At 42.0% G+C, this 16,571-nt stretch overlaps 1 protein-coding gene across 3 annotated transcripts in view; it reads left to right on the forward strand.

Annotated features, from left to right (window-relative positions):
* The window catches only part of trappc12 (trafficking protein particle complex 12), a 34,059-nt gene that overhangs the window by 15,778 nt on the left and 1,710 nt on the right, over positions 1-16,571 (forward strand). For all 3 annotated transcript variants that reach the window (XM_034857667.1, XM_034857669.1, XM_034857668.1), the window contains exons 4-11: positions 1,388-1,501; positions 5,332-5,470; positions 7,900-8,012; positions 8,250-8,322; positions 9,645-9,718; positions 12,510-12,608; positions 13,439-13,542; positions 16,404-16,491. In XM_034857667.1, coding sequence (XP_034713558.1) covers positions 1,388-1,501; positions 5,332-5,470; positions 7,900-8,012; positions 8,250-8,322; positions 9,645-9,718; positions 12,510-12,608; positions 13,439-13,542; positions 16,404-16,491 — 804 coding nt within the window. The remainder of the gene's footprint in view (positions 1-1,387; positions 1,502-5,331; positions 5,471-7,899; positions 8,013-8,249; positions 8,323-9,644; positions 9,719-12,509; positions 12,609-13,438; positions 13,543-16,403; positions 16,492-16,571) is intronic.

The following is a 16,571-nucleotide window of genomic DNA, read 5'->3' on the forward strand; positions in this document are numbered from 1 at the left end:
CCCCCCCCCCCCCTCCCCCCACCCCTTTACCTCCACTACCACCTCATCACCTTGTTTCCCCTCTTACCTATTGTACCACCTCCTGTGGAAGCAGATGCTGCTAATGTGTGTGTGTGTGTGTTTGTGTGTGTGTGTGTGTGTGTGTGTGTGTGTGTGTGTGTGTGTGTGTGTGGATGTGGGTGTGTCCACTATGCTTGAGTGAGTAGGCGCTTTGTCCTCCAGCCTCACTTCCACACATCGGCTAGAACAATCTCATTTGTGCGCTTACACCCACACCTGCCTCATTTCATGTGTAGTGACTTTTGTTTTGCAGCATCAGATGTGACATGTATCAGTTTAGAGTTAACAATGTCATGTAAGATAATGCAACCTTGTTAGGGACCAAACAGTGAGGCAACAATGACACAGTTTTATTTTTTTAATTAAGCTTGAATATTTGAAGATACACAACAACGGTAAAAAACGCAAAACTTGTAGGGGCTGAAACAGGACCTGAAACACTGAGTCACTCCCGACTTCTCTTTATCGGTTAGATGAAAGCAATATTTATATAGCAATTGGATTAAAATATTTAGGAAATATCAAGGCTCTAGTCACTGTCAATCCTTACATCTTACTTAAGTATGCAAATTAGGTATTTTTTTATTTGTTTCTATTAAATATTCTTCAGCATACAAAGTCATTGATTAATACCCTGCTGCAGAAAGAATAGGGATATTATTGGTCGATATAAGGTATTTTCCAAACTATTGGTATCGGCATTTATTATAGCTGATTAAAAAAATATATATATTCATTCATCAGAATCATTTATAATGACAAATAAATGATTCTGATAAACAAATAGGTTGTGATATCTGAATGATTTTGTATTCAGCCTTAGGAATATGTAATGTTTGAGCCTCTGCATGTCCATGGCAGCTGACCAAGCCCAACCCTGTGCTGGACTGTGTGACATGGCCAAAAGCTCCTGAACAAGAGAGTAAGTGGACGTTGAGTTGAGATTGGTCTGAAACTCTTGTTTCCTCGGTGAAGAATGAACCGTCAAGCTTAGGTTGAAGACTGATTTTTGGCATCGGACTTTGTTGTAGAGTGTGTTGTAATTTTGCCAAGTTCCCAGGACTTGAATGAATGAATGCTGAAACTTTGAACACGTTGTAATACAAAGGAATTATCCTTTGAAATATGGTTGGTTTAATAGATGCATTTAAATATCCGAAACAAGGTGGTAGTTGCGAAGTGACACCTTGTTAGTGATGTGTGATTGTGCCCATGATAGCTGGAACCGCGTTGATATGTTTTAGCCCCAGGTCTTCGTCTATTTTTCCATCACTCAGTCACGGTGTGTGTTTCAGATCCAGCGTGCTGTGTCTTTTCTCCCCTGCAGAGCAGTAAAAACTGGCGGGCTGCGATAGATCTGACGGGCCGGCTGCTGACAGCTCATGGTCAGGGATACGGAAAGGCTGGCCAGCCGACCTCCCACACCACCGACACACTGCAGGTAAGACGCCAGTGACTTTCTCTTCATCTGTCCATTCATCTCTCTGTGTTGGAGGGTGATGGAGAGTGAAGCCAAGGGAGGTCTTGTTCTGCAGATTCATTTCAATCTAATTCCAAAAGAGCACTTAAAAATGAAGTTGATTTTGCACTTAGCTGAAAATAAACCCAATAATGAACTTGCACTCAAAGAAAGTTCTCACTGAAATTGTATAACCAGCTCATCTCATCTGTTATTTGTTACACTGTAATTTGGGTATTAGGAGTCCACTACATTTTTGGTCATTTTGTTTAGTATTCAAACTGATAATAGAATTATTTTTTAGTGATACTATGTTGAGTTTCATTTTAGGAGGACGGAAGTGTTTTTTTTTTTAGAGAATATGACCACTAACTTGCTAGTTTTATTTTTTCTACTGTCCTTTGATACCATTTGTTAGTGTTGCTGTTAGCACATTTTTATGGCTGGGTTTGTGGAGCTCCATCCAGAAGATGGATGGCTGCATGAGCTCATTAAGAAGGCCACCCCTGTGGTAAGCTCAGTGTATGAGACTTTAAGTTAATCGACCCTGTTTTTGCCTCATGCTGCATATTACGGCTTGTTTTATGTTCTAAAACACCACAGTTTTCAAATCCAGGTTTTTGATGTGTGGCCCTTTTTTTTTTTTTAAATGTGTTTAATGTGGGGGTTTTCTGCGTTTAGTTGTTTTCTTCAAAATGATGACTAATAGGCATCTCTGTTAACCTTTTACCACCAACTGTTCTTCCCACAGGACATTAGCACTAGGGCTGCGTACCAGATTCAATACTCTTTAGGTACTAATCGAATTGCCTCCGTAGTATTGAGTATCAAAAAAATGCCTTATCATTAAATAGCCAATTTCAATACCTAAGGAGCAAATCTTATCAGTGTCAGTAGGCCAAGAAGCACACAGCATGCCTCTACAAAGCTCTAATAATGTCGGTGATTGGATGTCTAACGTTACACGTCAGAGAGACACGCAGGAGAACTCTACGTTACACAGAGATGGCTCACAAAGTAGCTGGAAAATAAAAATGCGTGCCTTAATGATCTAATTTCTTTTTGTTAATACCAATAGTATATTAAAATATAGAATTTATTTTGAAACAAGTATAGTTTAGGAACCTGTATCGAAGTCACAGTATTGGTACAGGTATTGCATTTTTTTTAACAATTGCCAGCCCTAACTTGCACTTCGCTGAACATGACTGCAGGATGTTGTGGTGTTACAAAGTCAAGAAAAGTCAGTTTTTGGGGGGTTGCCATGCTGCCCAGGAGCTTCTGGATCCTTCCATGTTGTATCACTGGGAGGTAGTCCATCCCCAACTCTATCACATCAGGAAACAACTGCACGCGCCTTGGATTCTGTCCAAGTGCATTTGTGCTGTCAGACACTCATGACGGCACCGCATGGTCCTGGAACAGCCTGCTTCTTCACGTGTGCAGAAGATCTACACAGCATAAACACAGAGAAGTTTTCATTCGTTTGATTCAAACATAAAATGTCCAGCTCTGTACATATCTTGGTCACAATTCTAAAAAGAAATACATTCAAGGCATCCTTATCCTTTGTTCATGTTGGAAAATGAATACTGGACAGTAAATCTTCAGATTATTTAGTCTTTCATATCAATATCAGTATTAGCCTTGAAAAATCCAATCACAACTCAAATGGCTGGGCTTTGGAACCGGATTGCAACCCCATAATGTCGTTTTTTAATGATTTAAGAACATGAGATCATTTAATGAATACTGCACCAATGATGTATTACACTATAGTTTCAAATGTTATCAACGTACAATCAAAGCCACAAAGTTTTATTACATTATTGAGCATGTTATTGTATAATACATGGCCAAATTAACTGGGAAATATTTACAGTTTTGGGACTAATTAAGTCACAAGATTAATGCTTCATTTTCACTGCGTTGAGCTCCACTTCACTCCACGCTCCTCCACTCACTCCTAGTTCCAGGTACATTTCTAGATTTCCTTTCTACTGCAGATAGTACCCCGTCAATGTGGCGGGATTATTAGCGCCTCGTCATAGCGCTGGCACGTGAACTGCCATGACATTATCTTTAACGCGATACCGCTCTCCCTGGATCCTGTGCTGAACCATTAGGGATGGGGGAAAAAATGGATACAGCACAGTCTCGCGATATCTTCACTAGCAATACTGTATCGATACACAGGCGCCAAGTATCGATCTTTTATAATATACTGTATGTGTTGGTCAGTTGCCTGCTTGACAGTCCCATTTTGCAGCAATAACATTGAAGTGATTTGAACACACAAGAATGTATCTTTTTAGGTAAAACGGATGTTGACAAAGTTTCCTTTTGGGGATCATTTGAAATATGGAAAAATCTGAAGTTTAGAAAAAAGGTTATAAATTGCAAAATATTTTGCAGAATATTGCAAAACGTTGACCCATTTACATTTTTTGTACCTGAAAATCAATGGCCTTAACTTTTTTTGTGATAAACATGTATTCCTGACTCAATTCAGAAATGTTTCTGAATAAGACCACTTATGTATTCCAAGATAAGAATGACCACATAGTGGAATTTTAACATGAATTATATCTTATGACAAAAAACAAATCCCACTTCCATTTTTAATTGTTATCTTTTAGAGACTGATTGCATTCCCTAAACATATATGCTAGCTCAATTGTTTGAAATTGAGATGAAGACAATATTTGTTAATAGATTATCAAATAAAATTTCCTTTCAGAATTGTTTTAAAACCCCAAATAAGTCAGGGGTCAATTTGACCCAAGGCATACAAGAAGGTCCCAAGAGTGAAGACAAAACAAGGGTTCAAATCGCAATAATAAAGTATTGTGCCCATTTCGTATCGGGAGGCGTCTGGTGATTCCACCCCATATGTACCGTGCCGTGGAAATGTGGCGATAGAAAAACAAAAACACAGACATACAGTCTGAGGGCCCTATCTTGCACTTGGTGCCGCACAAAGCCTAATGCAGGACCGTTGTCAATTTCCCATCCAGAGCCCGTATCGTTTAAATAGAGAATGCACCTGCGCCCATCTTTGCGCCCATGGGCGTGCTGGTCTTACAGGGAGGTGTGTTCAGGTGCATTCTTGGCGTATTGCTATCTTGAGGCAACAAAAAGTGATCCCAGCTATTGACCAACAAAAAACCTGGTCTAAAAGTAGCATGTCATTGTTATTTCAACAGCTTATTAGTAAAATGTGCCTAGGCTTGTGCACAGCACGCGCACACTGTGCTTGTTATACACACACACAGGGAAGCGCAGCAGCACACAAACATGCAAATTATTCAAAGTTGTCAAATACCATTATGATATGATCTGCTCATGCACTTTCACTTCACACACAAGCAGATCAGTTTCTTACCTGAAAACCTCTCCTCCTGCTCAGCAAATCCGCCATCATAATAGCAATGCGCCAAGGTACAAATACGCCTGGCTTGTACAGTAAAGGGAAGGGTAGCTTACACTGATTGGTTTATTGCATGTTACGTCCAAAACACTTCTATGCTTAATTGAGACACTAAGTAATCCTTTTCAACCACGGACCATTTTTTCTGCCGATAAAATGACAAAAGTGGATTAGAACCCCCCCCAAACGCACCTGCACCAGGCGTTTCACACCATGCACTTAGATGGTTAAAATAGGGCCCTGGCTGTTAACTGACAAATGGCAGTACAGCTGTCACCAGGCGAGATAGGAGAATTCACGTGATTTGTTTTTAATGTTTCTTTTGTATAACGTCTTATCCCTTCATCTAACAAATAGATGGGGCTGTTTGTGTGTATTCCAGCTCTGGTTTGTGCGGCTGGCCCTCCTCACCAAGCTGAACCTCTTCCAAAACGCTGAACTGGAGTTTGAGCCCTTTGGCAACCTGGATCAACCAGACCTCTACTATGAGTACTGCCCCACTGTTTACCCTGGGAGGAGAGGTATATACACACACTCAGCGCGTGTTAAACCACACCAACCTCTGTCCTTTGGAGTCACTATTATTGGATCTTTGATGTAGGAGGAGCACTTTCGGTAGTGATCCCCGAAACTTTAATCTACAAAGTCTTCCATTGTAAGATCATGTATCGTTTCATATCTCTTTTCATATTTCTTTTGTTCAAAAGCGGCTCTGTGAATTCTCTTTGAAGGCTGACCCAAAGGTTGAATAGGCCCGAAAAAGCTGTTCTAAAACTCTTATCTATGAGTTTTAAATGTGTTATAAGCCTGCTGTCCAAAAGGAGTTTGCATTTTACTCATATTTCTTTAAGGATACACAAGTATACCAGCAGTGTGCTATTAAATATTCAAAGGAAAGTTTCTGCCAGGAGCTTGATATTAGACTGTATCGTCGAGAAGCTCCAACAACTCTACTTGTCTCCAGCAGTTCTTTTGGTTTTGTTTTTCCTCTTTTTTACACTGCATGAATTGCTCTCTAATGTATTCCCATTACTTTGGATCTGCTTCGCCCCTCAGGCTACCACAGTGAAGGCAGTAGCAGAAACACAGCTGCGCACGCACACACACACACACACACACACACACACACGCACACAAACAGACACACACAGTCGTACAAAAAAGCACACTTGAAGCTACACGGCACAGCCTTCTAAAGAGACCAACGATTGACTTTCCATTGCTCAATTTAAACGCTTTGTGCCCTGCTAGGTGCTCGCAGACAAACTGGCACAAGTAGCTTGGCATCAGAAGTCGAACATTTCTCCGGCCCAACGCTTGCATTGACTATCTATTACTCATGATCGCACTCTTTGAATGCTTTTAAGAGACTCTGCCCATGTATCACTCACAGAAAAATTAGGATTGACTTGGTGCTCGAGAAGGAATCAATGTTGGATAGTTATTAGGTTTTTGTTTGCCAAATGAAAAGTTTAGTTCAATTTTAAGTCCAGAAATGTTAAAATCTGAATGCCACTTGCCTGATGAGTAGCATATACCCATGTCCTTTTTCTTGCTGTATCTTAATAATTTACTTTCAGTCTTGATTTGTTTCATGTTTCAAACAATAACTTAAGAAAGATGCATCCGTCTTTTCACACGTCGATATTCAGATTTTGGGGGTTTTGGTCAAATACTGAATCCACTGGTTAAGATTCTGTTGAATCCGAAACCGAATCCTCCTCCCATCCTCAGTCCATTAACTCAGTAAACACATTAGTGAAGTATACAACATCCTCTGCTGTGGCTGTCCTCCCAACATAACACGTTGTCACTTAATAGCATTACAATAAGGATCACTATTGTCTTATCTTTTATTGATTTACTTAGTTTAAAGCAAGATTCCATTACAACAAACAGAAGGCCCCTCCTTTGTTGCATGGATTATGCCACTTTACAGTCTATGTCACAGAAATTATTTAGATATGCTGCATTATGCTTTAATAGGCTTCATTGCTTTTGCCATTGTTTGCAGGGAGTAATTCACATTTGCACTAAATGAAACTAAAGTAATTCCAGTAATGCAATACAAAATGTATTATACATATTAACTATACACACTTTTTGCAGTTGGTCATAAATTCTCATTTACATCACACACATTTACATCATAGCAATACTCTTGCATGCCCGATCCATAACTGATCATTACTCTATGGGGTTGAGGAACAAAGAGTTATGTGGAAGGAAAAGTGACACCATCCTGGGACGGGCTGTCAACCAGTCTGTGACTGGAAGAGAACAGTGAAGCGCCACATTGTCCACATTGTCATTGTCTTTAAGGAAGAGTCAAGTGTGTCCACATTGTGTTGGACACACTTGACTGTTCCTTAAAGTCAGAACTGTCATGGCGGTGTCTTATCGGTCAGAGGCACAAATCGCATGTCAAAGTTCACCGAACTGGATTGCAGAACAATAACATCCATTTGGAAATTATCCAGGCAGAAGCGGCAGCCAAAGATGGACCAGCTAGCTGAGCTTCAGGTCTGATGACAATATCAAAGAGACTCTGATCAAAGCCCGGGAACTCACCTGAAGAGAGAGTGTGTGTCAGTGTGTGTGTCAGTGTGTGTGTCTGTGTGTGTCAGAAAGATGAGTGATGGAGCTGTGCAGCACACACAGAGTGAGCGAGATGAGAGGGTTTAATAAGCAGCCATACGTAGCTCAATGCCATCTGTAGGTTCCTGCCTCCAGGGTTGTCTGTCTGTGTGTGGATGGATGGATGGATGGGGTTATATTCTCATCTCGCACTCTGTGTCTTTCTGTCTCTCTCTGCCTTCCCTCTCTCTCCCTCCCGTTATGTCCTCATTCTACCCTTTCCCCCCCTTTTCCCTCACACATTTTCTCCCTCCGTCTCCTGTTTTCTTCTTGTCCTCCCTCTATCTCACCTCCCTCCCTCCCTCCTGTCCAGGCTCCATGGTGCCGTTCTCCATGCGGCTGCTGCATGCCGAGCTTCCCCAGTACCTGGCCAAGCCCCAGGAGGCTCTGGACCGCCTGCACAATCTCAAAACTGTCTGCCTCGCCGTTAGTATACACAACACACACATGAAGACAGCCTCTGGATGAACATAAAGACATGCATACCCTGTAGTATTCACACAATAAAACTACACATCCACAGAAAACCAAACACCTGTGGAAACAGCCAAATATATCTGGATTTTAGAGTTATTAAATATGTGGATTCCAAATCGAATACAGTACTGGCACTGAAGCAACTTCACCCTCTGCAGTTTGACTTTTTCTCCTTCCTGTTAACAGATTCTGGAGAACTTGGAGAAAGGCCTGGCCGAGGATGGCAGCATGGTCACCCTAACACAGGAGAACAGGGAAGGTAAATGCACACACACACACACATCCTCACGCACACGCACACACACACACACACACACACGCTCATGCACACACACACACATGCTCATGCTCATGCACACACACACACACACACACACACACACACACACACACATATGCTCACGCACACAGACATTTGGCTCCAGACCTGGCCACAGTCCCAGACTGCATCACACTGTGGGAGGAGAATGAGGTCATGTGCCCCAGTGGGTTACACACACACACAAACACACACACACACGCACACACACTCTGAGTCAGAAGCACACCTGGTGCAGGACTGCAGCATACCTCGGCCACACATACTCACACTTTCAACCACATAAACACACCAATGCAGTGCTCTAAAAGTGTTTAGCACCTCACTGCTTCGGTACCCGCGCAGAATATCAAACAGTCTCTTCAGCCCTCGACACCAAACAGATCAATACAGATCAATCCATTCCAAACCACTCATATCTGCAAGTGTGCTGGGGAAATAGGCATGCACCTTCATCTGAAATTCATCAGCTTTATGTAAATAGAATGTTCTTTCTCTTCTATTAGACTTTCTCAACTCAGCAATATATGTTAATAATGCAGGGTTCTCTGAGTCTTGTGTTTGCAATCCCTGTGACCACAAATTTAGAAACTTGTCCAAAGGCTGTGTGTCAGGTTTTTGTTTTTTAAAGCAACTACAAGCCATTTAATCAGCTAATTCTCAGTGATGAACAACAGCAAGCCACTTGGTGAAGTTGAGCTAATTGTACCAAGACACTTGCTTATAATTTGGGGGAAATTGTCAGAGTGATGCGTGTATGGGTGTATGTGTGAGGGTGCGCCAGTTCTGACAGGTTCTCCCCCTTCTTAAAGCAGTGTAAGAGCTGTGCCCTCTGTCTCTCCTCTCTCTACCCACACAGACAGTCAACAGTCAAGTCAATAACGCAGGGCCTCGCCTTCACACATCAGACCCCAACTGAGTGATTAGCTCTTCTCCCCAACACACACACACACACACACACACACACACACACACAGCAATGAATACTAATAGGCCTGAACACTAACTCTTCCACGGGGTGCACTGTCTGAGGGAAAATAGAAAAGCAGAGTGTGCCGCAGTGTGTTCTTCGCCTTAAAATAAACCCTGGGGTTGGGGGGCGGTTTAATAAGAGGGATGGATGGATAAGAGCAATGAATGGAAGAGTGTGGGGAAAGGGTGACGTTAGTGGGACGCCCAGAAAAGCAGGTGGAATGAAAATAGGAAGTCACTCTTTAAGATATAAACCATCTGTCTTCTTCTTCTTCTCTCCCTGTTTTTAGGGTCTCTTAAGCTGTGGAGGTCTCGCCTCAGCAGGGTCATGTACTCCATGGCCAACTGTCTACTGCTGATGAAGGTGTGTGCATGGGTGTGCGCGTGTGTGTGTGTTTGAGAGAGACTCCGAGATCTCTGATGCCAGACTGGTGGAGGATTCACAGTGAAATCCCCCCAGACTGACCACTAATTGGATTCTTGGTCAGAGAGAGAGAGCGAGAGAGAGAGAGAGAGAGAGAGAGAGAGAGAGAGAGAGAGAGAGAGTCTGTTGGGGTGTAGATTTGATCAGACTCTAGAGAGAACCACAGTGCCATCTAACGGTGAGAATTGAGATTACAGCACTTTTTTGAATTATTTGGCTCAATTTGAGTTTCAATATGTCTAACTCTACATTCCATGTCAGTAGTTTTACATGTTGTAGCACATATACTACCAAACTTGAATACTTAAAATTACTTCTTGGGTTGTGTAGTCAACAGTTTGACTTTTCATATAATTTAGCACTTAACCGGTGTTGCCCGCCACTGTACTGTAATTCTGGGAAAGAAACTGTATGGTAGACGTATAGGGGGCTGTTTCAGTTTTTCTCATTAAAAGATGGTAACCAACAATACTTTCTGAGTTCCCTACCCTGTCTGTGGCACTCGGCCCCAAGCCCATTGGTTCCAACTAAAATATATTGAAATTAATTTCCTAGATTTTAGCATGTTACTCAAACGCGTGGATTCATTCGCATGTGGTGTTCTAGTGCCGTGGCAGACAGGGGCAAACGCCCTGCAATTTAAGAGAACCGATGCAAATGGCCAAACACGAGCAAATTAAGAAAACAACTTCATTAATTCGACAAAACATATGCGCAGCATTTAGCAAACGGGCTTTCAATACACACAAAACAACCAAATACACCAACGTGCCGCAAATACAGAAGGGATGCAAAAAGAAAAGCAGAGGCAACAAAAAAACACTGCATCCAGATTACACAACGGATGTTTTCCAGGCCTCAAGAGGGAGCGCTAAGTGGAACAGCTGATCTTCGACCCCACGGGGAGTGAGCGAGCCGGGACACGTTCAATCCATAGACTGTATATTATTAATTAATATTAGTATACTATTATTAATATTATATACAGTCTATGGTTCAATCTCAGAACGGTGTGAAACGATGTGCTACTGCAAATATTCTAAGTCTGTATTTGAGATATGTTTTCTCTGGTTTGGTGGGTGTGTCTCGCCTCATGCCACAGGTGATACTCAACCAGCAGAAACATGTCTGTCTCGTGGTAATAAAACATTTAAAACTGCATCAACGTTTAACATTGTTTATTTAAGCCATTTTACATTAGAGGGAATATGTTAGTCCAAAAGGCGCATCACTGAAGTGTAATATTGTGATTGTAGAACAACAGTTGCCAACAAAATAAGTTAAAAAAAAAAAAAAGTAATCAATCTGTATTCATATTCTGGAGCAATTCACTCTTGAAACAAAAAACAACAACAGACAGGGTTTCTAGTCCCTCCCTGTAAACCAGTCATTGAGATAGATTTATAGAGACCGTGGAATTTATCAAACTGAAGAAATCCGGCCCCGAACATATAAACACAAAACTGCTAACTTCATCATGTTGTAAGTAAGAGTTGTATTTGTTAGCCTTAATGTTTAGTTCAAAAACATCCAAAACATCAAAGTACAAAGACATAGCGGACCAGACGCGAGCTTTTATTTTGAAAAGTCAAAGCTCGGTGACGGCTACAGACAGGGGGACATGAGTCAGGAGCATAGACTATATTTTATTGATTTATTATATTGATAATACTAATTTAATATACAGTCCATGGACGGGAGGCATGAGACAGGAGGTCTCCAGGCTGCAGCCACACCAGATAATAAATCTAATAAAAAGGCAGAGCTCTCTCTCTCGTGGTGTCAAAGATCAGCTGTTCCACTTAGCGCTCCCTCTGGAGGCCCGGAGAACGTCCATTGTGTAATCTGGATGCAGCGTTTTTTGTTGCTTCTGCTTTTCTTTTTGCATCGCTTCTTTATTTACAGCGCGTTTGTGTATTTGGTTGTGTTGTGTGTATTTGCAGCGCATTCTCTTAAATTGCAGGGCGTTTGCCCCTGTCGGCCATCGTATTCTAGTGAGTACTTCTGGCAGCAGGACGGCGTATGTGGGGTTGAGTCAGAATAAACCACAGTGTGTGTGTTCATTGTAATAAAGGAACATGTCGACCAGTGCAAAAGTGCGGCTCATTTATGTGTTTTTAATAGTTTTGGGACAACAAAAGAGCTCTTTGGCACAGAGACAAAACAGAGATGTCAGGCTCTGGATACACCGACCGTAGTAGGCTCCATTAATTCTTTGTCTTGTACGCCTAATGACATTAACTGAGCCAGAGCTTTCCTAAAAAAAAAAAAACTGCGGCGTAATACACATGTACATGTACAGTACACACTTTTGTACCTTATCCTAGCTCAGTATACACTATCTCTCTCTGCACACACACCTCACTGACCTCTCTCTGTCGCCCCGCTCAGCAGTCCAGTCACCATGTGAGCGATGTGCAGTGTGGAGGTGGGAAGAGGGTCACTTCGGCCAGCTATTACTCCATGTTTGATTAATACCCCCCCCCTCTCTCTCTCTCTCTCTCCACGCCCCAACTCTGCTCTTCTTTATTTCGCTCGTCCTCTACCTGTCTTTTCTCCTACGGTTTACCTTTCTCGCTTTAAACTTCTGTTTTCCTTTGCCCTCCATTCCTCATTTTCAAATTTTTATTTCATCTTCTTTTTAATCTCTCTCTCTCTCTCTCTCTCTCTCTCTCTCTCTCTCTCTCTCTCTCTCTCTCTCTCTCTCTCTCTCTCTCTCTCTCTCTCTCAGGACTATGTTCTGGCTGTGGAGACCTATCACTCCATTATCCAGTATGAACCCCTGCAGAGAGTGCAGCTGCTCAGTGGCATTGGACGCATCTTCTTGCAGGTCTGCACATTTGATCAAGGGAGATTTCTGTGGAGCTCAAATAAAAAGTTGCTGGTCGTCACCAGGCTGGCGAAGGTGTTTTTGGCCTTCACCAACCCACTGTCACGCAATTCAGTACCATTGTTACTCTGCCCAGGAGTGGTCATTCAACCAAAATCAATGGGCAAGAGCAGGCATGTAAGACTCCAGGAGGTCAGAAAGAACCCCCAGACTCCAGCTTCAATCGGCAGGCAGAAAAAATCCTGGCTTGGGTTCAACAAAAGTATGTTAATCCAGGAAGTTCTAACAGGGGGCATGTTGTCAGGTAAATGGGTCTGTCATGCAGCCTATTGCAACCACAAATTCCGTCCGTCAGCAGCGTTTGTGACGTTGAACGTGACACACTATGAATAATAAAAAAAGGCATCCTCGTCTACTGGCATATGGGAAAGGAGCATATCTATTTTTAAAGGACTTTGATTGGAATTAGGAGAAACTAGACATGTAAGTAAGGTAAGAATTGTGAGGACACTGGTCCTACACACACGCCTGCCTGTCATTTAGTATTGTCTTTGCAGAAAATAAACAGTACTTTTTTACTTCTGGAAACCTTGATTGCCCCAAATAACGCCTATCTTTGCAAATGCATTGTATTGTAATAGAAATAGACTGAGATATATTTGTTTTGTCATCATTATTCCCTCTTGTAATGTTCTGTATGTATTCTTTGCAGTTGCAATAAGTCAGAGTTCCCTGGAGAATCATGGAATCTAATCTAGTATATTTGTGCTTGTCCCATTTTACACACCGATCTGTGGTCAATATGCTGCTGCTACTTTGTTTTTGGCCAGATCGGCGACGTTAAAACGGCAGAGAGGTACTTCGAGGATGTGGAGAAAGCCTGCCAGATGACAGGAAGCCAGCCCAGTCACACCACATGCGTGCTGATGAACAGGTACCCGTGTGTCATGCATTCGGCACCTGCCTACGGCGTGTGTTTACTTTATGCTGCTCAGGATCATTTTGCGCTCCCTGGTAGTGGTGCTTCAGTTAGGGCTTATAGCAGCTTCCTGCTTCCTTGTGCTGTGCCAGGTCACACCCGCGTAGCTCTGGTCTGATGAAATTATGAGGCAATCTTCAGATGACAACCTATCCCACTCCCACTGGGTTTACTTATAGCTCACGTCTCAAAGGCAGCCGACTATATCGGTATGCAGTCATGTTGTTCCATTACGTTACTAATTTACATTTTTTATTTTTTTATTTAGAAAATACTACTGTAGAAACATACTACAGAACAGACATGGACAGTTCTAGGTCTCACCGTTCACTCACCATTTCATTCAGGATAATCGGGTACCTTGTGAATCAGGTAACCAAAACAACGTGTGAGAAATTGCCTTGTACTCCACAACCCTGACGTACAAGGCAACATCCCATTTGCTCTGATCTGGGCCATGACCCCCATTAAGACACATAAATACCACAATCTCAGCAGTGTAGAGAGTTCTATTTATTTTTTCCTGAATGCCACAGATGACAGAAACCCTTAACATAACGTCTCCAGGCTGTGATCCCGAACGCATGGAACCGGAGTTACACGCTTATCCCTTTTGGCACAGAACTAGTATCACCTGGGGACCATGTATGTAATTTGTCAAGTGAAAATTCCCCAAACCTTGTTTTGACAAACCCAGGTTGTGTGATAATATTAGTCCCGTCCCAATCAGCATCTTTGTGATTTGGAGTTGTAGTAGTCTGTTTCCGAGATGTTCCACTTCTAGGATTGCTCCATTGCTGCCAGAAATGTTGTCGGCTTTCCTTCTTTTCAGCTGGATGTCTGTTACCTTCTGTTTTGTTTTGTTTGGAATTTTACATTGCATGGATTTCTGAGCTTTATTGTTTACCTGGTCCTCAGTTCTCTGCAGGATGAATCCAGACAGCTAGCTAGACTATCTGTCCAATCGGAGGTTTCTGTAACACGACTAAAACAACCTTTGAACGTAAAGGTTCCACCCAAACAAGATTCTTCCCGAGAGGTGCTGTGGCTTTTCACGGTTTTTAGCACCACCCAAGGCGATTGTGATTGGTTTAAAGAAATCCCAATAAACCAGAGAACGTTTTCTCCCATCCTGGAATGCTGTATGGACTAGCCAGACCCCTTTCCGCCACTCTGTTGAGGAAAGTAGTGGCAAAGCGAGACTAGAGTTGTACTGGCAATTATGATTGAAATTATTGACAAAGCCTTGTGTTTGGTGCTATAAGATTTACTCTCCACAGCATGTTGAACTATACACTTGACATGCAGTTTTTTCAGATTTCACATTTAAATCTCTGAATCCGAAGTTAGACGGGGGAGATCATGTCAGCCAATTTGAGTAAAACACAGACTTTGCTTATCCCATGTGAATGCACTGCACAAAACTCAGACGTGGGGGGGGTGATTTCTAAATCACTTGAGGTTCCCTGGTAATACCAGTCCCATGCGAATAAGGCTCTTATCTCTCATTTGTAGTTGAAGAAAAATTGCGAGATTGAGCATGTGCTACCCACAAAAGTTGGTCCGGAGTTACCTGGAATGTGAGCAGTTATGCTGTCGATGTGACTAAGGCCGAGGTGGGCGACAGAAACCTTTTCACAGACTCTAAGATAAAATAGACTTTGTTAATCCCACACTGGGGGAATGCCTATGCACCAACAGCTCAAAAGAAAAACAAATAACAGAATCAGAATAACACAAATACACATCAAATAGACATAGGAGAACAAAATTCACAGAGAGTATTATCAAAAATAGAAAAAAAACTGATTTGGTTATTGCAATAATAGTAATAATACAAACATATTTACACTCAACACCCTTTTGGAGTATGTGAAGGGGTTGTGAAAATACTGTATTTCATTGCTGTTTACAAATTGTTCTGCTGTAGTTTAGATGACACTTTAAAGGATAATTTTGGTTATTTTCAACAACCATATCGCACTGAAACTACCATGGTTGCTTTTATAGGATCCAGGGATTGGTTGCATTCTTCTCTGTGTATGGAGCAGCTCAACAGCGTGTCTCCGGATGGCATCTTCACTGCAGTCAGTCTCTCTGCTGTTCAGTTTGAATTTAATCTGATCATCATAGATATAAACTTTACCTGTACAATAATATAGAAATAACATGTTTTGAAGATTTTTTGGGGGCATTTGTAGGGGAGAGAGAGGGAAAATGACACGCCGCAAAGCTACGCAGGGTGGAGTCGAACCCAGGCCTGCTGCGTCGAGGAGTAAACCTCTATATATGGGCCAACTGAGCACTCCGGGGGCCCATGTTTTGTTGTAATGTAGATTTCACTTCTGGTGTTCCATTCCCACTGGTGAATTTTGTTCTGAGACAGTTTTTATTTTATGCTTGGACTATGCCCCTCACTGCGGCCAGGTTTTAATATCTGGGTGGAAAACCTGAAACCAGGAAAGCAGAGGCTGTTCAATGCCCACGTATGACAAGTTCAACTATCAAATACAGCATAGATGTTTGTTTGCATGTCCACATATTTTTGGCCATACACATACTACTTAGAAATTACATTGTACAAACTGTATATTGATTCTATATTAGACCTGTATTTTTGGTAGATTCATCAATGTAGTCTGTATGTTTATATTTTGCGTATTTAATGTGTAACTTTATGTTGTCTCGAACGTTTACGCTTTGTTGCAAATCAGAATTTTTCCTCTACAGCTTTGTGTGTGTGTGTGTTTTGTGTGTGTGTGTGTGTGTGTGTGTGTGTGTGTGTGTGTGTGTGTGTGTGTGTTTTGTTTTTTCAGGGCCTTTGTCTACCTCAGTCAGAACAACTACACTGATGCACACTCATCCTTCACCGACGTCTTGAAAATTGACCCAAAAAACCCTGTTGTAAGTGCTACCACATCCACTGTAATAAACACTTCTTTTACTTTACACAGCTTTAATACACACATTAAGTCAAAGTAATG

The sequence above is a fragment of the Etheostoma cragini genome, chromosome 20 (assembly GCF_013103735.1).
Source record: "Etheostoma cragini isolate CJK2018 chromosome 20, CSU_Ecrag_1.0, whole genome shotgun sequence".
Taxonomy (NCBI): domain Eukaryota; kingdom Metazoa; phylum Chordata; class Actinopteri; order Perciformes; family Percidae; genus Etheostoma; species Etheostoma cragini.